The sequence below is a fragment of the Zeus faber genome, assembly GCF_960531495.2.
Source record: "Zeus faber genome assembly, chromosome: 21".
Lineage (NCBI taxonomy): Eukaryota > Metazoa > Chordata > Actinopteri > Zeiformes > Zeidae > Zeus > Zeus faber.
The window spans coordinates 11,841,198-11,868,463 of NC_137208.1; the positions used below are offsets into that span (position 1 = coordinate 11,841,198).

General features: G+C 41.5%; 2 protein-coding genes across 4 annotated transcripts in view; one reads left to right on the top strand and one right to left on the bottom strand.

Moving 5' to 3' along the window:
* Positions 1 to 5,107: 5,107 nt before the first annotated feature.
* Positions 5,108 to 7,835, bottom strand: LOC307246497 (transmembrane protein 60-like). Its single transcript, XM_080022433.1, has 2 exons — positions 7,561 to 7,835; positions 5,108 to 6,803 (listed from the first exon to the last, which is right to left on the bottom strand). Exons 1-2 carry the CDS (start codon positions 7,642 to 7,644, stop codon positions 6,486 to 6,488), a joined length of 402 nt encoding a protein of 133 aa, XP_079878559.1. The 5' UTR covers positions 7,645 to 7,835; the 3' UTR covers positions 5,108 to 6,485.
* Positions 7,836 to 8,875: 1,040 nt separating this feature from the next.
* Positions 8,876 to 27,266, top strand: part of LOC307246748 (protein PHTF2) — a 50,667-nt gene continuing 32,276 nt past the window's right edge. For all 3 annotated transcript variants that reach the window (XM_080022750.1, XM_080022752.1, XM_080022751.1), the window contains exons 1-3: positions 8,876 to 9,089; positions 11,802 to 11,862; positions 21,515 to 21,595. In XM_080022750.1, the coding sequence (XP_079878876.1) occupies positions 21,551 to 21,595 (45 nt within the window). In that variant the 5' untranslated portion in view covers positions 8,876 to 9,089; positions 11,802 to 11,862; positions 21,515 to 21,550. The remainder of the gene's footprint in view (positions 9,090 to 11,801; positions 11,863 to 21,514; positions 21,596 to 27,266) is intronic.

The following is a 27,266-nucleotide window of genomic DNA, read 5'->3' on the forward strand; positions in this document are numbered from 1 at the left end:
AGGGTTCTGCCGTTGTAAAGATGTAAAAAGGAATCCGGAGATGATGATGCTTATGACGAAGACCTACCAGTATATAACTCAAGAAAAACCTGACAGGAAGAGCTGGGTTTGGCGTCAGGTCACACTGGAACGCCAGGCTCAGGATATTTGGATTTGGGGTTTCAAAATATCGCCGACAAATCCATTCACTTTGTGGTTACAACCTACAACACCAGGACCTTCTGGACACGCTCCCCACTTTCAGGTCAACCCAGAGTCACGTTTTCAGGTCCCATCGAGCCCGGATCCATCCTCCGTACAGCACCGAGATGTGGCACATACAGTTTGGCTTGGTTAGAGATAATACAGGTTAGAGCTGTGTGATATTGACTGAAGCAAATATTGCGATACTTAGAGCTATATTGGATTTGAACAGTCTGTGAAGTTCAGAAAATTGCACTACTTTACTGTAATGCAGCCTTAAAGAAAAACATTTAACTATATTGCGATATAATACCAAAATCCGAGACGATATCTCGTCTCATATCACAATATCTATATTTTAACAATATATCGCCCAGCCCTGATACTTGGGGGGGTCGGAGGCGTAAGTTGAGCTGTGAATTCTAAATTAGTCGAGGTTGCTGGGCTCCTCCGGTTGACATGGAAAGTGTGGCAGTTTCGCCTGCCACGCGCACCACCCGAGTGGCGTTTTCCGGGCCCTCCCACACAGAGACAGGGAACGGAGTAGGAAACACGCAGTTCATTGCAGTGAGGGGGCTGGTTGGAGCAAGCCCCGAGCAGATGGACAGCTTTCACCGTGTGTGTGTGCGCGTATGTGTGTGTCTGTGTGTATGTGTGTGTGTGTGTGTGTGTGGGGATGAGGGTTTTACCTGTTGCTCGTTGATTAGTCTAAGGAGCAACAGGCGTACAGCCACCCTGATCCTAGGCCCAATTACCTAGACCCAAGACAGGTGTGGCTGCTCAAACCACACCACAGAAAGGATTACTTGATTTCTTCCCCCCCCCCCAATCTTGCAACTGATGCTTCCATTTCTGTGGCTTTATCTTGCTCTCTGAAAAAATGTATTTGTCAAAGATTGATCTGGGATCAATCCAGTAATATAAAGTTCTTTGAGATACAATTAATGTAGAGATAAAGTAATGACTGCCCTACAATATTTTACAGACACAATTATTTATAAAGTTTAAATTCATGGTACTTTTTCCACATTGTATTTTGAGCAATAATCATAGTGGTAATATCAAAACACATTCCCTTCCAACAGTGCTGTGCCGACACGGTCGGTACTTTTATTTGCACTTATATTTGTCGTAGAATCTCATGACATATCTGCATCAAATCATTGTCATATTACGAAGTAAGAGTTGGATCCAGTAATATATTCTTATTCATCCGAAAAAATTATTTGGTGGCACATGGAACCAAGATCAGCATGTTTCCAGCCAGACGGTGGCAACAGGTGGTGTAACTAAACCAGGCCGTCACCATTTGGACAAGGCTTTTTTTTTTCCGGCCTTACGTGCGCTCACCTGTGCTTCTTCATTGTTTCGTAACATGAAGAAGTGCGACGCTCGGCTGCGATGCTCCCCCGTCGTAGCGGAGCATTGACCTCGCAGTTCAAAAGAACCAAAGCAGAGTCATCCGGAAGGTTGTTGGTTCCAGCACTCCAGCCTTGTTTTTAAGCTCCCCTCGGGTGAAGAGGGGAGCCCTATTTTCATTTATTTTTTTACCCAGCAGTTGATAAATGTATCGAGAGAGTAATTCCAAGTTCTTCCAATGCCGCTACTTTGATCCAACCATCGCACGGAGACGACAAAAACATTGGTTTGTTCTTCCGACACTAAATGGAGACCTGGCACTTTAGACACACTGGCTCTTCTATGATTCCATTATGGAAGAAGAAAAAAAAAAAAAAAAAAAAAAGATCTTTCTATTTTCTTACATAGCGACAAAGCGTCATGATTTATTTCATACAGCAGGAACTGAAGTCAAATGTTATTATCCATAGTTGGTACCGATATTCTCTGCGAACAAAACTTCGGGACTCAGAACGCACCTTCCACCTTAAAATCTATTCTAGTGTGTAAAAATGTTTATCAACAATATAAAGATGAAGCGTGATTTATTCCTTAAGAGAGGTTAAAAAATTTGTTTTTTTAATTTTTTTTTTTTTCCCAAGTGGGAGAATTTAACCGACGTGGAAAGGGATTTTTTATTTTATTTATTTTTTTTGACCTTGAGATTTATGAATGTGTAAGATTTTTGTGGAATTTAAAACATTATCTTGGATAGAATTCAAATTTTAGACCAAGTGTTTTGGAGCACAAGAAAATGTAAAAGTTGTAAAGAAAAAAGGAAAGAAAAAAAAAAAATAGTTTATAGCCACTGTAAATCCACTTCCAGCAGCACTTCAATACAACACGCTGGTCTCTTACCAGTAATTACATCACTTTGTTTTGTTCGTGGAACGTCATTGTTGCGTCACCGTTTTCTGAAGCTTGTTTTAAAGATGTCGGACCACCGTCCGACTTGCTCATGTAGCCCAGAACCTTTCCCGAGTGCCTGTCCTTTACTGTGGACTACTGACCTGCTCAGAGCCACGGCAGAGCGGGAGTTCTGTCTTATCACGACGCTAATTCTCCAGCCAAGCCACCGTTATGTGTTTATGTATTTTCAGAAATATATATAAAAATAAATAAAAATGTCCTGTCAATTAAAAACTATTGGGCACATTATATTGCTAAAATTGCTTTAATGTGAGCTTCAAAAAAGTCCTCCATACACATAAGTCCACCCAAATGCCTGAGATTATATCTTCTTTTCTTTTTAAGTTCATCTTTTGTGGTTTCTATTGCCTTGTCAGACTGACTAGAACGGAACTCTACTCCCCGTGGCTCTGCTGGAAGCAAAGTATTGAACATAGCACTTAAGACCTACTGCAAGGTGTTGTGCAGCTTTTTTTTTTTTTTTAATGCTCTTTTGGGTTTCACGTTACTAGGAAGCCTGCAACAGACAGGAACTTCTTCTTTCGTACAAACAAGAGTTCTTTTTAAAACTAAATTATCTTCAGGGGCTTGCATTGTTTTCATAGAGATTATTTATCTATCTATCTTACCTTTGGGTTTGCATTTTTTTTTTTTTTTATATATATTTTGTTCTGTGGTTTTTAACTGTCAGCACTGTAGTGTATATAAGTTTTGTAAACAGGGAAGGAAAAAAAACTTGTGTGATTTCTACTTTAAATAAGAACCGAGCAAATAAAAGGTTTGATGTAGCGACTCTCTCTGTGTGTGTGTGTGTGTGTGTGTGTGTGTGTGTGTGTGTGTGTGTGTGTGTGTGTGTGTGTGTGTGTGACATCTTACTTTGTTCTCTCTGTCACTTTCCGCCCCCTCGCAGCAGTTTTTCTGGGCTAGATCAGAGCCGACACCGTGCACACAGACAGGAACACAATGGTGGTTCTGTAATTGGGGAGGGCAAGGCTGGAGTGCGTATGTCGGGTTGAGTTGATCTCATAATGCTTCCCTCTTGGTCCGTTGCCCTGGTACACAGACACACACATCCCAGACATGCCAGGGGAACTAAGATGACCTTTACAGAGTCGGAGGGAGGCGGTTTGGGAGGCATGGAGGAGTGGGTGAGGGGCGGCAGAAAAAAACAAAACAAAACAAAAAAAAAACCACTGAGGGATTTGCAGAGAGAGGAGTGACTTCTGTAAAAATGAGGGCCCACCAGACCGCTGCGGTGTCTTGCGTTGGTCTGTCGGAGGAAATGAAGCGTCGCCGACATCAGCCTCACCCTGCATCAAATCACGTCCCGTCTGGTTTTCCCACTGACGACCATGTGATGGGCTCTCTCACGTGCCAAAATCTACCCTCAAGGCCGCCTTGCTTAGAGACAGACGGTGGTGGAAAATAACAAAGTACATTGACTCAAGTACTGTACTTGAGTACAAATTTGGGGTACTTTACTTAAGTATTTCTATTTTCTGTTACTTTATACTTCAACCCCACTACATCTCAGAGGCAAATACACTTCTTTTTACTCCACTACATTTACCACGGCTTTAGTTACTTTGTAGATTCAGATTACCAGAACAAAATGTAATTAATAAATTAATTACATCATTATATCCATAAGGCTTTATTGGTCCCCAGGGGAAAATTCACAAGTTACCCAGCAGTATGTAAAGTAATACATTAAATATCTATAAATAGATTAAAATTAGATCCACATTTACCAGCTGCAACATTAAAGCGATGAACATATTAATGCATCAATAATATATATTACTCTGAAATGGGCCATTCTGCATAATGACCAGGCCTACTTTTACTCCTAATACTTTAAGTATATTTTGATGCTAATACTTTTGTACTTTTAAGTAACATTTTCAGTGCAGGACTTGTATTTGTAACAGTATTTCTACCGTGTGGTATTACTACTTCTACTTGTGTAAAATATCTGAGTACTTCTTCCATCACTGTGTGTATATACACATGTACACGCAGACACTTTGAGGTACACCTGCTCATTATATAACATCAGAATGGGGAAGAAATGTGACAAACTGCCGATCTCCTGGGATTTTCCACACACACACACACACACCCGTCTCTAGAGCTTCCAGAGAATGGAGTGGAAAACCATTCAGACGACGGCCGTTCCGTTTTAATGAGGTCAGTGCAACTCAAATAACCAAGCGTTAGGATTTTGGCATAAACCACATGGATCCATCCTGCCTTAGTATGAATACTTCAAGCTGGTGGTGAAATAAAGGTATAGTGGCCAATGTGCATATGTACATACTGTGTGTGTGTTTATATTTCATTATTTTAGTACCTTCTTGATGCTAGTGCTGCTGAATTTGTGTATTTTTAGACTGCGTGGCTGGAACCTGGGTTGATATAAACATATAATGACACAGTTGACATTGCACATTTCATATTGTGGCGTGGGCGAGCACAAGCGGTCAAACGTGAGATGGCCGAAGAACATTTCGAAATGTAATGCAGAACAATTCAGTTCGCAAGCATCCGTTTCCAAACCTATCAAATATGTTCATCTCAATGACTTTTCTCCGTTTAGCACAGTGCAAGACGATGCAAAGAAATAAACAATGATTACCATTCAAATTGAGCAGGATGGAACAAAATAAGATTTTACTCATGCACAACAGTGATCAACAGAATCTGTTTCCTAAAAAAAAAAAAAAAAAAAAAGGCTGATAGTCACCAAAATAATCCAGCATAATCTGCAAAAACACAAAACAACTCGATACATGAGATGCTTTAGCCGACAGCAGGACGATATAGTTTCATTCCGTAATATAGCTCAATTTACGCAGCAACAAGTACATTTGACTTCAACTATGAAGTAGAAGTGTCGTACAAACACTTGATTCAATAAGTGCAATAAATACACGGGAATTAGTCGTTGGCAGATACCTGTTAGGTCGGGAACTAGTTGGGTTGACATCAGTGCAAAGATACAGGTTAAAGATTCACAGTTGCTACAGCGTACTGTAACACAAACACTATGGTGCTGAGCATAATATAGAGCCTGCTCCCAAAAATAAAGTACCCAACAAGCTCTCAAAGCAAGTTTCTTATTCAATATAAAAAGACCACGGGAATTAGAAAAGTTTCTCCTCGGTGCAAATGCGGATTCCTTATTATTTTGATCGGTGCCATGATTCGGTTTTAGAGAAGTCCCCCCCCCCCCCCCCCCAAAAAAAATCCACCACCACGCCGTGGTTCACAGGCCGGGGAGGCAACTACTCAGCATGACGTGAACGTGAAACAGTGAGCGCTGCGGGCTCGGGTGACGACCGCTGGCAGCCGCTTGCAGCTCGACGGTCTCAACCGGAGCAGCTTCATCAAAAGGCGGATGTCTATGTTATATACAGTGTGTATTCATACAGCAGAAGACTAAAATTATCAATATGGGAAGAAAAAAAAAAACAAGAGGAAGGTGAGCTGCATCCAAAATGGCAAATCAGCATAATACTTATTACGCCAAATTAGCATGTGAACATGTTTTGGTTTGCTTGGATCAAAAACCACAGTATACTCAGAGAGTATGCAAAAAGTACCAGAACGACACACTACATCCGTTTAAATATCATTATCAAACAGTGCACACTAAGCTGGAAAGCGTATCCCACAATGCATTGGGGCTCCATGACGACGATGGATGTCGTTTTACTCACACACTAAAGTACGCTGGGAGATGGTGCGGTGTTGTGTGTACTATGCAGTACGCCATTTCCGCCGCAGCGATAAACTCAATGGCTTCACAGTCGTCTCTCACTCCGCTCCCAGCAGCGGCGTCCCACGGAGGGGTTCAAATCCGCCGCCCTCCGTTAAATGTCCTCTCACGGCGCCGCGCGGGGGGGGGTACACAAAGCTCTGCGTCGGGGAGCGTCCGCAGGGCCGCCCCGTCCCCCAACACCCACCGGGCTCGGAGGCAGAGTGCCCCCCGCTCAGGCCTCTCGCCTCTCGGGGAAGATGTTGAGCCCCAGCTCCACCAGCGCCCCCAGCAGCACCGTCCACAGCGGGATGCACACGAAGGTCAGCTTGACGTCCACCAGCCGCTCCAGCTTGGCGCAGAGCGTCAGGCAGAAGCCCAGTTTGAGCAGCATGGCCGCCAGGTACCAGGCGCGCAGGCGCAGGTCCGGCGAGCCGTTGCGCGGGTCGTAGCCCGGCTTGCAGCGGCCCGCCATCTTGACGGCCAGCATGAGGATGAGGATGCCGTCGAAGACCCAGACGGGGAGGAAGATGAGGAACCAATTCCACTGCACCTGGGAAATAAAGCCATGGAGGTAAATCGGTGAATCATTTGGGCGCCTGACAACACCATAACATTTCAGTCCGCAGCACTTGCATAAGTCATTATTGTGGCCGACTAATATTTCTACCGACAATTTCCGTGTTAAACTTAAGCTTGTTCCCATGGACACAAAGCGGCTTTTCTGGCTGGAACCGACGAATTGGCGCAGCCTTGCAATTTTGATCTTGCAACAGGAGGTCAACAATTTTTTTTTTTTTTTAAACAATTCACAACAAGCACACTGGTGGAAAAAAAACCCACCTATTTCAGACTTAAGACTCCATAACTATTCACATTCTGAGTGAAATTATAACAAGATAACATGATTAATAAGACAAATGGCACAGATGTCAATTCTCACTTTGGGAAAACTCAGCTTGATGTGGTTTTGCACTTGTTTGGGAGGTTGATTTCCCCCCTTTTTTTTTTTTAAATGTTGTTCATCCAATCAGAACTATTAAATTAGGTTGTATAGATTTGTATCATACGGCTTTATTCGCCTCCGCAGGTAACGTGCAGTGTTGCGTCGGTAGTTAAACTTGAGAGGAAGAAAAAAAAAAAAAAAGTCAATAAAACAGCAGGAAGCGAAGCTGTGCATCGACACTCCGCGACGCGGTGTTTACGCCGTCACTTGAGTGGCTTCTGGCGGCGGGTGCCCGACCCAGCAGCTCCAAATGCCGAGCGACGAGCGGCGTCAACGCGAGGCGGGGGCAGCGGGGGAGACGTACCTTTCCGTCCAGCTTGAGCACCAGCAGGATGAGGAGGACCAGGGTGAACACCCAGGTCAGCAGGACCCTCTGGGCCAGGGACATGGCGCCGCCGGAACGCGGCTAGAGAAGGCGGGGTTGGGCGGGCAGGGCTAGCAGCACGCCTCCGCCGCGGGCATCGTCTCCGGCAGCGGGGCGGGTCGCCGGGGCTCGCTTCACCCTTCGCCGGGCGGCTCCGTCTCGCGGTTCGGGGGGCGGCGTCACAGCCGAGCGGCCGCCGCTGCTGGTTCCGCCGCGAGCCGAGTCCGGTCCAGAAGCTCGTCCCGTTATCTCCGCCGGTCCTCCCCACCTCGGATGCCGATTGGTTGGCCGTTGTGTATTGCGCTCACGCCATTGGCTCTATTCCCGCGTCCGCCATAGCGTGTACTAAGCAAGCGGCGTATCCTTTTCCAAATATCTATCCAAATCGTTGCCTTTCTCCGATCGATTTATCGATTCTCTTTATTAATATTGATTATCGTTTATGTTTTTCCTTTGTTTATTTTCTTTGCTTTGCTTTATGTTGTTGTCCCCCCCCCCCCCCCCCGATGGTCCCGCCCACCTCGAACGCCAATTGGTTGATATTTCTTTTGACGCAGACGCCATTGGCTCAATTCAATGTCTAACGGTTCCCTTTTTTTAACCGTTTATTTATCTATATATATATATATTTTTTTTTTAATTGTATTGTCAATGAGAATACCGTTTTAATCACAGTCCCACGTTCATTGTGATTGTAAACGGAACATTTTTTTTGTTTTTGCGGCTGGTCTTCTATTATGACGGCGTTGACGTAATTTTGACCAATAAAAAAAACGACAGTGCCGGTATATTGTTACCGTAAACACGATAAAAGCGGGCAAAACATATATAGTCAGCGTCAACGTCCACTAGAGAGCAGTAAACTCCATTCAATTCCCCCCAAGCCGCGGAACAATCCCATGTTCATACAACGCTACACAGCATAACTTTATATTTCTATATGATAATACAGAGGTTTGTTGTTGATTTTGGGTTTATAACTGGTTTTATTTAGGTTTATTGAGCACATTGCCGAGTTTCCTCATTATGTTTGACCTTTAGGTTTGTTAGGTATATTATTATATACGTTTATTTCTATTATAATTCTGACGGCATGTTGGGGGTTGTTGTTTTTTTTTGTTCGTGTTCAGCCGCAAACGCCGCAATCTCCGTACGAGGGCGACTATAGCGGCTGGCCATTCAAATCACGCTGCGCATTTACAGCGTCCTCCCCGGCCCGCGGGCAGAAGTGGTGTTTTTCGCGTTGAGGAGGCGGAGAAGGGGAAGGCGTCCGCGTTTCGAGCCGGCGATGATCGTCCCACATCCAGCCGCTGTGCATCTCTCACGGACAATGGGGGCGGCGAACACCGTCCGCGCACTGTGAATTCAGAGGCAACAACAACAAAAAACAAAAAAAACAAAAACAAACAAGAAAAGCTCCGTCGCCGCGTGTCCGACTCGTTGAGTTATCGCCGCGACCGAACGAACAAGTAAGTCGGGCTGAAAAGGGGGGTTAATTTATATTTTTAGGAAGGGGGGGGGGTTGTGCTGCTTGGCAACCCGGCTAACTAGCTGTAGCATGAGACGGTCTGAAACAACACCACCCCCCCCCACCCACCCGGTCTGCATCGCGGAGTTAAAACTGTACTAGTTGCTCATAAATGCTGTGCGGTTGAGTTACCTTACGGACGCGCGTAACGATGCTAATACCCCCCCGCGTGGAAGGAAAGCGCAGCTATATTTACGTTTCACCCCCCCCCCCCCCCCCAATTCCACTTGGTTCGCCGTTGACGTTCGGCACGTTAATAGGCAACCCGCTTTCACCGAATGGCTGGGTTCACCCGGTGCTGGCGCAACTGGAAAGGGAGGAATTCAGCCGATTTCAGCCGTCGATGACCCAACAGGGTGTTCCAGGCATAGGATGGTGACCCAACAGGGTGTTCCAGCCATTTGACTCTTGCTGCAGTCGTGATTTCACCCCGCACCCCCGATTCCTTTGTCGCTTCTCCGGTGTCCTGCACGTGTGTTCCTTGCGGCCGTTGTTTACAGTGGCTACGATGACTTGTGGTCATCCCCCTCCATTGTAATACACATTTATTTAACATCTAAAAAAAAACAACCCCATAAACAAGCAAAGATAATATACACATGTATGTAACAGCTGAGTAAAATATATTTACAAACGTCCTGTATACCCAAAGAGGCCAATATTGGCTTGAGACTGCAATAGGTTATATGTAGGTCATGGATGGCATCTGTGCAAAGCTATATTCAAGTTGAAACTCTGATCGTCCAAATGATTGTGTCCTTTCAATCTCCTCTCCTTGACGCCGTAGTTGACATTATTTTTAAATCTTCCGAGACGTTTCAGCCCTCACACGTTTGCATAGCCCGTTACAGTGGTGTTAAGCAATCAGGTAGTGTGGCGCTCTACTCAATTCTCCTTCATCAAGCCCGCGTTGTAGTGCAAAGTAACTGAATTATTGAGTTATTATTATTATTGAGTTAGTTCTATTGACGGAAATATGTATTTAACGTACCAAAACATTCAGTCACATGTTATGGGAGAGCATAGTTGTATCTGCAAGTTCATACAGTACATAATGATGCCGCAAGCACTTTGCTACTGATGTTTTTAACAGCGGCATTTCTCTCATGAGATTTAAACGGGTGAGCTAATGACTCAAACCTTCATTTAAACTTAATTTGAAGTCTGAATAGTTCAGATCCTACACATATCTAGAGTTACATATTATTTATCAGAATGTTAACTTATCATCATATCAAACATCATTCAGCCCTCGTTGAGGCTTGTTGCCAACACAGAAAAGGGTGAAGCTGTCCACCAAGGTAATTAAAGGGCTGCTTTCACACAAAACAGTTCAATACTCAACGCAAGGAAATGGCTCTGCCACATATCTGAGCACAGACTTGACCAATTGACTTGTGTTGTACCGTAACTCTTTCTTATGATTTGTGTGTTCTGGTGACAGGGGCCACATTGAGCACTTGAAAAGGCCTTGTTTGTTCACACTGCACAAATAGATAGAATGCATGCTTATTAAATCCCTAGCTTGCTCGATAAATATTGGTTGTCAGAGAGTCCATTTGCTGCTTGTTGACAGACAAGCTTAAATCACTGCGACTTTGACGTAGACAGGGTCTGCTTTCTAGTACACCTGCTGAAGCCCACAGTGCCGTTGGAACCTTTACTGCAGCTCAGAATAAAAGGTGTAGGCTTATATCTTGCTAAAGAGCTTCTAGGCATCTTCTCCCAAAGCACCGGTGGTTGTTCTTGTGTGTGTCAGTGTGTGTCCGTGTGTTTATGTGTGTGTCTGTGTGTGTATGTGTCCATCGTCTGCGAGGCCCAGACTGCAGTCTATTGTCTCATATTGTCCAAATTGCTTGCTCTGTTGTTTCGCTTCTCTCTCTAGTTTGTTCTCTCTCGCTCTCTTTGCGTCCTGCTGTCACTTATTCTTTGTCCCGCTCTGTCCTTCCCTCTCAGACGAGGCTGTGTGCGCTCTGTCTGCCCAGATAGCCGGTTACATCATTCAGCTGCAGTACAGTTACATCACACGCTGGACCAAGATGTAATTTTATATCAGAGGTCGACTATAGAGCGGTAGAAGTAGAAATTTGACTGTATCGCATTATAAATGACTAAGTTTGAAACAACTTTTGATGAATACCGATGATATGATAATTTGACAATGTTTGGTGATGTTTGTGCTTTCATGAGATATTTACACACAATAAATTCTCAGGTAACAATAATAAGTAATATGGATATTATGTCCAAGCCCAGCCCTCAAATATACAACAACGTGAGCTTTCTAAAGACATACCATATTCCCCTCTCTCTGGATTGATGCAGAAAGTGTGTGTGTGTGTGTGTGTGTGTGTGTGTGTGTGTGTGTGTGTGTGTGTGTGTGTGTGTGTGTGTGTGTGTGTGTGTGTGTGTGTGTGTGTGTGTGTGTGTGTGTGTGTGTGTGTGTCCACCCACTTCATTGAAGTGGATGCTTAATCAAAGTCCCAACAGTTCAGCCAAGAGCAGCTTTGCACATACACACCCCACTGACCTCTTACTTTGAATCTCAAATGTTATTTCATAATCTCTGCTTTACCAGACTAGAGACTGTTGAACTAATAACTAACTTGCATCCTTGTCCCCCTCCCGTCTGTGTTGTTTAACAAATGTCCAGCTCCTGTCCTAATTTGGCTGTGAGGACTCAAGGACCAGTCGGCTCCACGGCCTGACCAGAGGTAACCCCAGTGTGTTGATACACGTATTTAAAACATTGTCTGTTAATCAACCCACCCCTCACATCATAAAATTTGTTTTGTCTTTGCACCACATGCTTCTGGCGTAAATGGAGCAGCTGCATCTCAAACACACACACACACACACACACACACACACACACACACACACACACACACACACACACACACACACAGATTTACATGCAGCCACTTGTGCACATTGACTTGTCCACTACAAGGGCAATGTGTGTGTGTGTGTGTGTGTGCCACGCTCCACTGCTGTTGCTAGTACTTTCAAGATTCAAGAGGTTATTTTCAGTTGTATTCAGAGCCGCAAAGAGAGAGATGTGCCCACGCAGAACAGTCTTGACTGAATCTTATTTACTTCATGTCTGTGCATACATGCAGAACATATTAATTGAGAATGTATATGTGTGTTTCTATATCAGTGTGAGTGTCTAAAGTTGCTTTCACACATGCACTGCAACCCTGAAATTATCCAGCCATTCCGCTGAGGAGCTGTATGTGTAAACGCAAATGTCCAAATCAGTGGACCGAACATTAACTAGACTTTACCCAGCAAGCACCCTACTACAAAGTCTGCGTAATGTCCAATTGAGCAGTATGTGTGAACAGAGCAGAAAATTGTCCGGATCATTCACAGTGAGTGAGTGGTCGTGTCGCGCGTTGATGATGTCGCTATTGTGTGAGTGGTAACGTCATCAACTCCCCAACTTGACGAAGGTGAAGAGTAGTCATTTCCCTTCATGTTGATCTTTGGGGGCGGTTCCAGCCTTGAAATTATTAATAATAATAATAATAATAATAATAATAACAATAATGATAATCATACACGCACAAAATAAATCCCCCACGTGTTAAATGGAGTGTCCCTCCCCCTTGCGCGGCGCGTTAAGCTGAAGTGACGAGTGCACCAACCTTCAAAAGTCCTTTATGTTGACGGTAAAAGTAACATGTTATAATTTGTCCCTACTTCATTATTGGTGCACAGAAACTATCTAACTCAGCAGCCCCCTTTACCCAGGCTGTTGATTGGTTATTCCCTCCTTTCTGAACCATGTTGACAAACATGGTAGTCACTTTGGACAACAGTAAAAATAGTAAATCATTTAATATGATCAAGGAATGTGTGGGATGACGGGAAAATGATGCATGATGGGGGGAATGTTTAGTGCATCTTCTTTTTTAATCTTTTAATCTCTTTACTACAAGTGTGGGCAGGAAAGGTGGTTACTCAGGCATACTTTCAGGACTCCCTTGCATTTCGTATGAATTGGACAACCATTTTCAGTCTTTATGCACAAGCTGTTATTGTGTGTCATTAACTATAGCTACAAGGTCGATTAGGATAACGCATCCGGCTCTACATTGTTTTCTAATAATTGAAAGCTGTTTTTTGGTGTCACTTGAGTTTATCAGTCATCCCTCACGCTGGGAAACATGATCGTACACAAAGAGACTTAGAATTCCCTCACCCTCTATTGCTGATTTAGAAGTATCATATATCTCATATACATACTAGTGCACAAACGCGTGCATGTGCGCATGCACCCTTGCCCCTTCTCAAAGATGTAACTGGCCCTCTCATGAAATATTCAGAGCACCCCTGTAGATTTAGGGAGAGAGAGAAGCAGCCAGAGAGAGGCTAGGGTTACGCATCACATGTTGTCAGGCTTCGATAGACACAGTATGCCTGCCTTACTTCAGCATAGGTGTTCTTAAGGCAAGCACAATTAATCAATAGTCGTTAGTTGTTTTTTTACAGTTTCAGTTTTGTTCCTTGTGCCTAGCCTACCATGTTATGTGTTGTTTTTCTTGCTTGTCCTCGTATTGCCAGTGTTGTAATCGTTTTGGTTAGCTGAGCTTTTGAACCATCCTGGACCGATGTTTTCCTGTGTATGAACTTTAAAATGGAAAAGATGTTATATTCCGAGGATTTATTTATGTCCTTTCTTGAGCAGTAACATTGTTTCTACTTACAGATCACAGGTTTTCCAAAGCACAACATTCATCAACTGATCCTAATTGCTTCTCCTCCTTTGCTAGAAATAATACAAAGTATTAAGCAGAGTTTCCATTATCTGGTAATTACCGGTTTTTGACCGGGAAAATCTGTTGAAATCCCACATATTAAAATCTCTCCGGTCATAATGTCCGGTGTAAATAATTCCCTCTAAGCACAATTTGAATTTGTGCTGGGTGATATAACAATAACTATCACAATGGCCTTATTTATTTTTCCTCTATGTCGAAATGAAATACTCGATAATTTTGATTTAAAAATAAATAAATAAATAAATAAATAAAGAAGAAGGAAAAAAGTATTTATATATATATATATATATATATATATATATATATATATATATAAAATAAAAAATCCAGCAGATCTGTTCATTTCCGCGTTCAGCAAGTTGCAACGTAAAGTCACTCAGTTTGGACAATCTAAAGCTGACCTTTCACGTCTAACCAATTACATTTGTCGATGGATAAATAAGCTCTGCCTGCAGGTTGCAATTGAAAAAAACAGTTCACACAGAGTGTAGCATCCAAAACTCTGAGGAGAAGCAGAAAGATGATGTATTGTAGACAACAGAGACACTCACATCCATAGTTTGGCGTTTTCCGGATATTTAAGTTCCAACCCAAAGCAGACGTAATATTGTAGTAATATTGTAAGTAGTGACGGTAATAGTAATATTCATAATATTTATTTTTAAAATGCTATTAACTGACAAGACTTATTTTATTTGAAATATTCAATAAAAAATATTATAAATCTACATGCTTTCATAATTTCATTCTTTATATAGCCTGCCTATCAGTTGTTTTAAAGCTCAATAAACACAGATAGTATGACAGGAATTTCTCCCAATTGTCCGGGACATTGAAATCTTCGAGGACAAGTGGACCGGCACCAATTTGTTTTAACGGAAACTCTGATATTAAGACCAAAGCAGCTCTTTATAGAGCTATACTGACTGACAATGAATACTTTACAACAGTTTGAACTTTCTCCTACTCCCTCTCATCTATTTACATTTGGATATTATAATGTGCAATAAAATGTGCCGTTGATAATAGTTGCCAACAGGGTTTGGAAGTTATCTCTGGTTGTAAATGATGAATTTCATGGCCTGTGTTTGCCCTCTTTGGCAACCACTTTTTAACATAAAAAAAAAATAGGGACAGCAAACTGCAAAACCTGTGCCCCAAAATAAATAGTTTTGTTGCATTTGTGATATTTTAATATTGCTGTTACAGTCGGAACCATAACGCTGCACGTTCTGCACTCGTGCTTACCGGTGTGCATGGTCACCAGTGGACGGCAGTAGAGCAAGGTTATTACAGTCAGGGATGCAAACAACAAATCTTTTGGCAAATGCCGCTTTTTCACGTCAATTTGGGTGACTTGTGTGAATCATCCAAACCAATCCAAAGAGTTTTCTTTTTGGGGGGCTTTTCTTTTCACTGCTCCAATATTGAAGACACGCAGACCCATAAGGTGAAAGTTGCTGACGGAGCCGATTGCGTTTTAGTTCATGTGGAAGACGGGACACAGGTAGTAATTTTCCTTTTACTACCAGCGTTCCACTCTTTTTCTGCGCTTATTTTGGTGAGTAACTTAAATGTAGTGTAAGTAACTTTTTTTTTATTATTCTAAAGTCTGTTTTGATAAATCTGTTAACTGTTTGCGTTAAATATATATATTTTTTTATAATTGTTATTATTCAAGTAAAAGTTACTTCAGAAACAAGTGATTTTCTTTACAAATGAAGACTTGATAGTCCAACAATGGTGTGGTTGTCAGTGCTAGAATTATTATTATTATTATTATTATTTTTTTAATTGAATCGTGACATTGAAAGCGAAAGTCAAATGGAATCGTGGAATTGTGACACCCCGACTCAAAATATAAGGTGACTAACAATGGCAACCACATTTTCAGTGTTGGCAACCGAAAGCGGATGCCTGGTTCCCAGCCTGGAAAGTAAGTGTTCAGCCCGGTTGCTTCAAACTTCAAATAATGGATCTTGTTTATGAAACCCGAGCAGAACAAATTTGCACATGAGGCCGTGTGTATGTGGTCATTACCATGTCAATGTCATGTAGACAAAGTCAACATCCATTGAAAATAAATTTCCATTTATAACTATTTCCATTTGTTCAGAACTGACACAGTAATAATCCTACGAACAAAATGATTAAAATGTTGTTGTCATGATTTGTAGATGATTGTTTTCCTCTGTTCCACCGCTGCTTTTGGTGTTAAATATGATCTTTTCCCTACATTTGAGAGCATGCCTAAGCATGGTATGTTTCTCAGTAATGTCGTACAGTATTTGGGCTTTCCACCTCCTCTCAAATGAATTTCACTCGCCACAAGCCGAATTAGGCAAGATTTTTTAGAGCGTTTCCACCCTCCTGGGTTGAAATGAATGTGTGGTTCTTTGTTTTTTTGTGTGTGTTGTTTTGGAAAAAAATTTTGGAGGACACCTTCAAACCAGTCCTTAATGGGATGGTGTTCCAGCTCAAATTAGTTTCTTATCACTCAAACTTGAGCAATCAAGTGTCTCCAAGTGTCTGTGTCGTGAGCTGACTAATGAGTCAGTGTTTGTCACCCTAAGGTATTATCCAGGGGTTTAAAGGTCTTTAAATAGGGTGGATTCCACTGTTTTCCTCTTGCCGTGTTTGGGTTTTAGGTTCTCCAGATGGATTACAGTCTGTCAGTTAAGTGCAGTTAAAAACAAACTCCCCGGTAGTTTGTGGTGAGTTGAAATCCGGTCATGAATCATGATGTAGGATGTCCCACCTAGTTTGCGTGTCTATGTATTTCTGTCTCTATGCATGTCTGTGTGTTGTTTCTCAGACACTTTTGTTTGTTCTGCCTTTCTTTCATACCTATTATTTTCTATTCTTACGGTGACATCTGTCTGCAAAGGTGGCGATGTTTGACAACTGTAAAGTTTTTTTATTTTAATTTTTTTTAAGAATATGGTTGCCATTTTTCAACCCTGATGAATGATGCAAACCAACATTTCAGAAGGCCTGGGTTAAAGAATACCACTACTTTAACCCATTTCAGGCAAAGATGAACCCATGAGCAGATTTATTTTATACTTTTACCTTTCTTTTGCTTTGACTATAAAAATATTTCAATCACAACAAACGTCTCTGTAGGCATTTGTGGCACTTACTATGACATTACCACTCTGTGCCGGTTGCCTTCCCTAGCGAATATATTCTAACATTTATATTTACTATGGAAAAAAAACCTGCCACCAATCTTGCCATCCAATCATGTTAGTATAGAGCTTATGGCATCAGGTGTGCAACTATGAAAACAGCGGTGTGTTAGTGTGGAGCCTGGGAAAAGTTATTATAGTATGAATGAGGTATGAAATTCTTTGTCTGTGTTTATATTGAGTGAGAGAGGGGCAGTCGGAGTGAAACAAGCCATACTAAGAAAGATTTGGAGCCTGGTCAGGTTGTGTGTTTACATTTATTACATCTGTACAAATTCTCTCTTTCCCTTCCACCCACTCTATTTTTAATCATATGGTTGTTTTTCTCTACCACATTTCAGTCCTTATAAGTCCATGACAATCAATTATATTTCCACCCTGCTTTCCTCTAACTAGTCTGCCAGGATTCTACTTCAATCTCATATATATATATATATATATATATATATATATATATATATATATATATATATATATATAATTTTTTTTTTTTTTTTTTTGCTGCCTCATTCTGTTTTTCCTCTTTTTTTTTTCTGGTCTTTGTGGGAAGAAGGGATGGCGGTGGGGGGAGGGGATGAGTGAAATTGTAGGGAATGAGTAGAAAAGGTCCTTCCTGTTTGCTTAAAATACCACTTGGCTTTGGGGGGTGGGCTTCATGTACTATTTTGTACCACATACTCTCTAAAATCATACACATGTATACACACACTCACGTTTGAGGGCTTGTGTTTTACGTCGTTGAAGTACAAACGAGACTCTTACTCACTCATTTCCTTCCCTTTATGTGTGCATCTGTAGCCAGAAAGAACACACAGACACATGCACTGAGCCTTGCAGCTTTGTGGAAATAAGTATTTATGTTGTATCAAACTGCTTCCTTCCCTTTCTGGTTATAACTGCAGCTTGCAAGAACTGACCAGTCGACCCCCACCCCCACCCCCACACAGACACACACACAAGCAAGCCCCCAGTGAACGCTTAAAATAGAAACTTTCTCACTTGGCTCAAGTAGATAATCTCCTGTCTGCTGCTTTGAACTCAGCAGTCTCACATTCTTAACGTACTGAGCCAGATCGTGCTCTACTTTGGCTTTAAAGATTACATCTTGGCTACAGCGCACACACGCACACACAAACAAACATGTTTGAAATTATTTTTGCTTTGGGTGTAAAAAGCTGGCGAACTGTTTTAATACATTGAAGACATACAGACAGACAGACACACACACACACACACACACACACACACACGTAGTGGTTTCCATATCCATCACGGGTTCTGCTCATTAAGATAGAAATAACACGACAGGAATTGTGAGGCATTTCTCTTGCAGCATTTTAGGCCAAATATTTGAAAAAGGATGAGGGGAAAAAGTCAAAAAATAGACCCAATGGAAAAATTGGTTAAGGGACTGGGATTTTTATATCTTGCGTTCAGAAAGTCAAAGTTATTTCCCTCTGGGCTAATTTAGATTTAGAAACAAATCTAGAGGAATAAACAGAAGACAAAATGAATAGAGAGCGATACTGGGCCATTGTGAGGGAAAGAGAAGGAGACTATGAGATAAGGTATAGAGAGGGAAAGGACGAAGGGGCCAACTCTATCATAAATGGGAAGGATGGAAGTGCCGATAAATTAAAAGCTGGATTTATAATCCAGTGTTCACACAGGCTGCATTGCGGCCAAACCTCAGTGTTGCATTGAATGTGTTCACAACACTTTGGCCCCATTACATACAATCTTATCATCTGGATGGTATCGAGATCGGATTTAACTGCATGACATTTACACCTGGTGTTAAAAAGGGTCTTCGGTGTCTGCATCCAGTCCACATTGAGATCCCATTGCATAGTCCCAAACAGAATTCAAATCGCAGCGCATGTCATGTTGAAGGAATAAATTGTGTGGGTTGTTTGAAAGATGGCGGCTGTTCGTCAAGCTGTATTCTGGTTCTAGCCTTTGTTCTGCTATGTCTTTGTAGATGACCCTGTTAGTTGAGGTTCTTCGCGCTACATGTATTTCCACCTACATAGAAACGTAATGTGGAGTAAGATGCTATTAAACACTTTGTATTCAATGCGGTCATTTGGCCTGACCACCTCCGGACGTGGTTCCGTGAGACCGCATTGCAATTCTTCCTCATTGTGCCTTGAAGGCGTTTACATCTGTCTCTTTATGTGGTCAAACGCTATCCGATGGCAGTCCGGTCACCCAAGACGCATGTTAATGCAGGTGCCAAGAGGTCATTGTGTGCAACCCATTTAACAGAAAAGGTCTAAAATGTCTTTAGCCTCTGCCCCACCTACACTCAGGCCATGAAATCATCTTCCTCTGCCAGTGCTAGTTGGTGTTCCTTCACAGCAGCCATTTTAGATGTGATCTTTACGCTGTTTCTCAGTTAAATCTCCTCTACTTCACAATAGGGTGCTGGAATAGCCGTTTTATGAGTGACTTTATCTGTCTCTCAATGTTATGAAAGTAATAAAAGGCAAAAAAAAAAAAATCTTGTCCTGACAGTTTGAAGGGTATGTGCAAGGGATGCATGCACTTGAGTTGCTAGGCTTGGCGTGAATAAAGCCTGTCGTTGATTTACATTACTTTTTCTATTCTAATTCCTTCCTATTACCTTCTCAATTGGTGATAATGAATGGGACAGTAAATTCTCTACAGCATGCAGTTTTTCTGTGTCGTCAAATGGTAGATGTACACCAATTTGTGGGTTCGTGAACTGTAATTGCCGTGGACATATTGACGTTAATATTGTCCATAGTCGATCGATTTTTCACAGTTTACGGAATATCTGACAATTGACCCATGAGAATGAATATTCAAATATCCAAATGAGTCAGAATGCACGTAAAGTGAGGATTGAGTTAAAATGAAGGAGAGAGGGGTGAAGCTAAGACCCTTTTCAACTGCAAACCGCCCTGCATCAAACCACTTCAGATAACCGGTGGTCTTGTGATTCAATGGCCTCCTGCGCACTTTCACAGAGGTCTCATTGTTAGAGTTTTCCACTTGGGGCGCGGGACTGACAGTAGTAATCATCACTTATTGGTTAAATCCAACAGTATCTACAGAGCGAACCTGCGAGTTTAGCTGGCTACAAGTTTACGCCTTTATAGCTACAACTTCTTTGCTGGTAGATCCATTTGTAGATCCACAACAAGACTAAGTTATACAAAATCATGTTTCATGTTTTTTTTTTTTTTTTTTGTTTGTTTTTTGTCATCACTACAACCGTTACTGTTTCCTTGGAGTGAGTCAGGAACAGGAACTCGTGCCTGGGTTCAGTTAGTTCTCTTAGCACCCTTTCCATAATGCTCAATGGGAAAATGCCTGTAGGAAGCTGCCCTCTTGAGGCAGCCGGTAGCCTCTGTCTTTGGTGTTCATGCATCAGTCCATCTGTCCTTCAGACCACAGGACACACAATTATGCACCAAGGGAAGTGCTTCCAAATGTATTTGCTTACCAGTGCAGTGCCTGATGAAAACACAACTGTTTGTGGAAGTCGCGGTGAATAACACCGGGGAATCTACACTCTACTCTTTCTCACAAGAAAAAACAGACCCAAGTCGTGCTTTTGGATCTCTTTTTGCTTGTTTATTCAAATTTTATTCATATTATGCGTTTCACGTGTCCGTGTCACAGGAAATGTCATTACTTTACAGTAATGCAGCCTTAAAAACAACTTTTTGCCCAAATCTTAGATTTGGGCTTGTTTCTGTTTCTGGGTCGTTTCGTTGGAAAGGTTCTAATCTGTCAATCTGTACGCGTGCGTGTGTGTGCATGCATCTCAGCCTGGCCTTCATAGCCAGTCACTGAGCCAAAGACCCACCCAACCACAGCAGGGTACCTCCACCTGTCATTTCCCAAATTTCCACCAAAGGTAGCTTCCGGGTGCGTCTGCACTATAACGGCCATGAGATTTTAGTTGGTGGTTGACATACAAATACTTGTGATTGTCAAATGTAATTTATCTTTTTTTATTATAATTATACCACTATCATGATCATATAATGGTGTTATAATATCCATCTTATGAAGGGGCATTTATAAACATAGAACCATAGGATGTCGAGTAGATGGTCTGTATGTGATTCCAAGGTAGCAGCAACCTGCTTTAAACACCAGGGGTGTGTGTGTGTGTGTGTGTGTGTGTGTGTGTGTGTGTGTGTGTGTGTGTGTGTGTGTGTGTGTGTGTGTGTGCGTGTGCGTGTGCGTTCACAAATTGCTGCTGGGCTCGCCCTTCCCCTTTGCTTCCTCTCAGTTGTTTGTCACACCAGCCTGCCAGGTAGTGTCTATATAAACCTCTCTCCTTCCTTGTGTTTACACTGTCACTTACGCCCTCGCTCTCTCCCTCTCTCTCTGTGGCATATTTCCAGTCTAAGATGCCCTGGACGGGGAGCAGGGAAATGTAAATGGCTTCCAAGGTTAAAGATGCTGTGGTGTGGTACCAAAAGAAGGTAAGACATCTCTGGTTTCATACCTTTTGCTGATTTTGGATGGTAAGAGTAACTCAGTAACAGCAATCAGTAAAAAAAAAAACCAGATATAAAAGGAATGAATGTGTTGATCACAATTATTTGATGATAATTTTGTCCACAATCATGTTTCCACTCATATTTTGGGGAAATTTTAAAACTAATATTATAAATGTCACACTTGAGTGAGTATGCATTTCTATCATTTGGGTTGATTTCAATTAATAGTCTACCCAAATGTTAATGTTCAATGAATGTGAGTAAATAGCTCCAAGGCGTGTATTATTTTACTATTATAGTGGCACAAAATGAACAAATAAATTCCTAATATGTGGTAGAATAATGGGTTATCTTCAACAGTTTTTTCGAATGCATGTGCTACTTATTTACTTATTTATACTTATAATTATGCTCTTGGTGCTTAATGAATGAGCACTGCCTCAGTCGCTTGAACTTAATATTTTACTTATTTACCACATCCCTATTTTTATTCTTCTTTATTGTGGCCGCTGCCATTTTTTTTTTATTTGCCTCTTTCAATATGATCCATTACATTTACTGGACACCACAGATGTTATACATCATTCGAACAAGATGATGATGATTGACACATAATTCAATGTACTCTGGTGTGTCTATATAGACTTCTACCATGCCATTGTGTGTCAAATTAGAAAATCATTGTTTCCTTAAATTGATGATACATTTTGGATACCTGTATCAGCAATATCCTCTGTTATAATTTTTATTTTTAATTTTTTTCCTTTATCCTCGCCTATTGTTTCACCATTATCCAATACCAGCATCCTGGGTGCATCCTCAAGGGATATCTGAAATCACCTACAAGTTGTGTATTTTATTGTGTGTAATAAGTCTTGCACAAAACATTAAAATACACACACGGTAGCCCTGCCACAATAGCAGTGTGTAAGGAGTTCCCCAGAAAAGTAATCCATCTTTGTTTTCACTGAATCATTCTTTTAACGAGAAGTGCAGAAAATACACAAGACTGAACACGATCTGACAGTCAGAGCTGCCAAGGCTGTGCTGAAGGGAACATCACATTGATCAGTACCTAGATATGGTTAATGGTCGATGTGAGCCTGCAATCTGCAAATCGACTCTTCCCAGCAGTGGAGCCTGTATTGGTTTCATCTGTATTGGTCCTGTCCTGGCTGCGTCCTCCCTCCGAGGTGAATTAAAGCGGGCCGGAGTGGACCGGGCCGCCTGGTGTAGGGTGTCCTGTTTTCCGACCTCTCAGATATCAGATCCTCACCACAGCTCCCCCCCCATACCACTCAACTTACCCACTGCCTGTCTGTCCATCTATTTCACCAACCTATCTTGCCCAATTGGAAATGAACAACCAAACTTTGGTGAGGGAGCCTTGGCCTCTAAAACAGCAATTTAATTTATTTTTAGAACTCAACTCCTGACACCCTGTGACCTGTATGTGGTATGTTCCGCAGGCTGCTCTGACTCTGTGTGTGTCTGTGTCTGTGTGTGGCTTGGCCGATATGCGATATTTGCCACAGTTTGCAATATATATATATTTTTTGCAATATTGAATATCGCCCTGTCGTCCTCCATCTGTGGGACCACGTGTTGTTTAGGTCTCCCTCACTGTTTGTCCAAAGTTATAATCTACTAATGGTAGGATAGTGTAAAAGCTAAAATATTTGTAGTAGAATAAATCATTTTATTATATTTTATCAAGTGGGTTCTGTATTCCCCAATCAGCCTGTTTTCCTGGAAATATCAGAGGGAATAAGCAAATTACATAGAATTTGATAGAAATGCTTGGGTAGCCGGATCAGATTTTACGGCATTTAGTCATTTTGACACAACGGGGGGAGTATGTGAGGGATGAATATTGAAATGAATTTCCTTAATCGATAGTTGTTAACCTTCACAAACAATTGTCGATTAATTGATATCATAAAAGTTCAATATAGCTTATGATATACAGAATACAAAATGCATGTTGTATTCCTCAAACATTTATTTGTAATGTTTTAGAAACAGGCATTTTTGTAGCATACCAAAAATAGAATATGAAAGCGTAGAGGCTACTTTAAGAGGAAGAAAACCCCACAAAACCTTTAGTCCACTAGGCGTTAGTAGCATCAACATTATCCATCAAGTAGCGTGATATCATATAGAATTGTCAACTCGTTACACTCCGTTTCCATCTTGAGAAGAATCAGCCGACTCGGTGGAGTGGGCGGATTCAGAGGTCTGGACCCAGGATAATGGAAAATGCGACAATAAAACAATCTGCAGCAGGACTCCACCATGTTGGATGTGAATGGAGAATCCTGTGATCTCTCGAGAACTTCTTACAAGATCACACCACGCTCCGCTCTCTCACAGCATGCTTAGCAGATTCTTCAGTTGATTGTTTAATTTAAAATCTTCCGAATTAATTCTTAACAATTAATTACACATAAAATACAATAATAATGATTATATATTATAAAAAATGTTTTTGAATAATTGTTATATCGCCAACAACAATGATAATATCGTATCGCGATATTTGGGCGGGACTGCATTGCAATATTACATTAACAAGGCATACAAGGCCCTTTTAAAAAGCATACATGTAAGGCATATAAGGCCCTGCTCAGGCCTGTTTAGGCAGAGCCAACATTAGTGAGAGACAACTCCTGAGTCATTGTTAAAAAAAAAAAAAAAAAAAAAAAGTAAGATCTGGGTTGAGGATTGACTCACACCGTTTGAAGGGATCCATTGTCTTTTGACGTCAAAAACTTAAATTAGGGATTTTAAGAGTCCACCCGAGCGATTCGTGTTCAAAATCCTTCAAATCAATTCATCCAACTGCAGTGCAGTGAGGCAACCTTGAACTGTGACATGATTGCTTGGTGCATGGCAGTCAGCTGAAGCTTTTGTCCCAACACTAGATCAGTTTTAAAGATTCTGATCCCTCGGGTTGACTCCCAGTGATGGAAAAATACCAGAGTTTACAGGTTAGCAACACTGAGCTAGGCGTGGGCCGATTTTAGATTAAGTCGTCTATCAGGAAGCGACTCCATCGATTGCGATTGACATTGATGACTGAGGTTCGAGCTTCACTAGGAGTTCCTCACGGATATATCTTGCCCAGACAATCCGCTACCTCTAAACCCTTTAATTAAAAAAAAAAAAAAAAAAGGTATGCAGGGCTGATAAGAAAGGCACCGTGGGGTCCATGGGGCAGTTGCTCGGGCACCCTCCTTAATCTCATAGAGAAAGAATTTGATTTGTTTTTTTTCCTTAATTTCTTCCATGTATGGAAAATGGAAAAATATAAAACTAACCCAGAGAAATGGAGCCGAGTTGTTTTGTTTTTGTTTGTTTCTCCTCCAGACAGCGGTGTGCACCGGCTCCCGTGCCTGTCTTTTTTTTTATTTTAGATCAATTTAATTTTGTTTGTTTCCTACATGTATAAAACAAAGATTTTAACACAATTCAGTGAAGGGACTGTCCAAGTCCTGACTCCGTACTGTTCCAAAAAAAACCTGTGCATCCCCACTGTCGGGTCCACGTCTCCCGGGTTGTTTTCCGTTGCTATGGGACTTGATTTAGTAAAAACTGGATGTTTTTTGTATAAATACTTTACTTGTGAATAATAAATCCTGCACACTGGAGCGGGGAGACTGCATTTGCCACATTACATAATGTCCCACCCGCGTGTCCCCGATAAAATTGTATATCGCCGATTGCTTCCCCCCAGCGATCAGTGATTGGAATTTTGCACCATTGCCCAAGGCTAAACTAAGCTGACAATCCTGAGGTTGATCGCAAGGTCTAGCCTTCTGGCTGTTTTTTGGGGGGTTTCTTTGGTTTGTTTTTTTGTTTCTCTAGAAATTCTAATAAATAAATAAATATATACCAATCAATGTATGTCTGGCGCACCGTGAAGTATTGCATTTGGCTTGAATTTGCTTCCAGAAAATGAGCTTTTTTAGTGTTTGAGAATGAGGAATATGTGAGTAAGACCTTGTCCATCATGAGGATTTGATGCACACACATACTCATGTTTGTATGTTGAAAGAGGGGTCCAGTTTCTGGGGATCTGTGAATCTCTGGTCACAAACCTCCCTTTCTCTTTGCCACCGCCCCTGTTGTTTGTGTGGGTCCAGTGGCCTGTATGAGTCACGGTGTATTTTGGAGCACACTCTGTCTGCACTGAGGCTGCAAATAGATGATCCGTCGTGGGTTAAAAACCTTCTCACTACGGTGCAATGCTAAGCTTCTCTCTGAAGACACAACTCAAACGCTATATTTGGCCATGATTTGTGGCTTGCTTGAGTTCAAGTCTTTGCATTTTGTGATATATTTTGCCTCTAGCAAGTAGTTCATAGTTTGACCAATAATTTATCTAATATATTTAAGAAGAAATACATTTGTGATTATAGTGTTGGTAACCTGTTGCTCTGTTGCACATTCCCAGTCAAAGTATAATGAATCAGTGTTTGTGATCTATAGTCTAGAGGTCTGTTTTGAATCTGTTTTAAGCGTGCAGCAGTGGATATTCTTCAAAGGTTGACAAGATCATTGTTATAATCCAAAGGAATATCCTTTGTCCACTTCATGTGAATTTGGATAGAGTAGACCTGTTTTAGGACGTTTTCTTTTAAAGGTGATTAAGGTCATATCAGACAAAAGGAGAAAACACGTTAATGTTCGTCTTGGTTTTCTGTGTAATATGTTTCTGTAAAGTGTGTGTGCGTTTATGGTAATTAACATCAGGCGGTAAAGAAGTTCAAGCCTGATGAGTGGTGTCGCACAAAATTCCGACAGATTCAACCACAAGGTACACGCTCACTGCAGTTAACCTGCTGTTCTGGTAAGACTTGCCATACGGTGTTTCATTAAATGTCAAGTTACACACTGGAAGTGGCAAACACGCAGCAAACAACCAAGGTATCTTTTCCTCTGAAAGCCTTTTTTGATTTTTAACATGTTCACTGCTGCTAATTTACATGCTGGAAAACGAATGACCAGATTAAATTTTTCAATGTTCTACATTGGAGATCCTGATCACCCACGTACCAACTTCACATCAAATCAAGTCAAGTCATCTGAAAGGAAACAACAGTACTTATAAGAGAACTTTCGAAACATAAAACTCTCTTCTAAGGTTTGTCACATCATCAGTCCCATTCAACTGTTGTCTCCTTTTAGCTACATCATGGCATGACCTGGCACTAAAGCTTTTCCTGTGGAGGGTTATATATTTAGTATATATTTAGTATATATTTAGTGTGCAGTTCAATGCACAAGAGCTGAAAACATACAGCTAAAAAACATACACCTAAAAATTAGTTGTAGACATTCCATCAGCCTCAGAGAAAATGATACAAGAATGAAATAAAAGGTAACAACATGTTCAAGGCTGCCTTGGCAGGTTGGCTTGAGTCAGGCTGTTGACCTCATTGTATGGTCTAAAGTTGGTTCTTAAATAGGGGTGTCAGGATTCTCCAAATCCACGATTTGATATTACTTTTGATTTGAAGGTCGCAAAACTTTTTTTCCACTCCTGACGGGGATGCCATTGTTAGAGTAGAGTCTTGATTTGTAAAGAAAAACACCTGTTTCTCAATAAGTAACTTTTATTTGAATAATAACAATTTTAAGTTGTAACAAA

Bases quoted from the DNA above. Each gene is read 5' to 3' on its own strand.
- LOC307246497 (XM_080022433.1), bottom strand. From the start codon at position 7,644: ATGTCCCTGGCCCAGAGGGTCCTGCTGACCTGGGTGTTCACCCTGGTC. The intron at 6,804-7,560 runs GTACGTCTCCCC...TTTATTTCCCAG, and splicing joins TGCTCAAGCTGGACGGAAAG to GTGCAGTGGAATTGGTTCCT.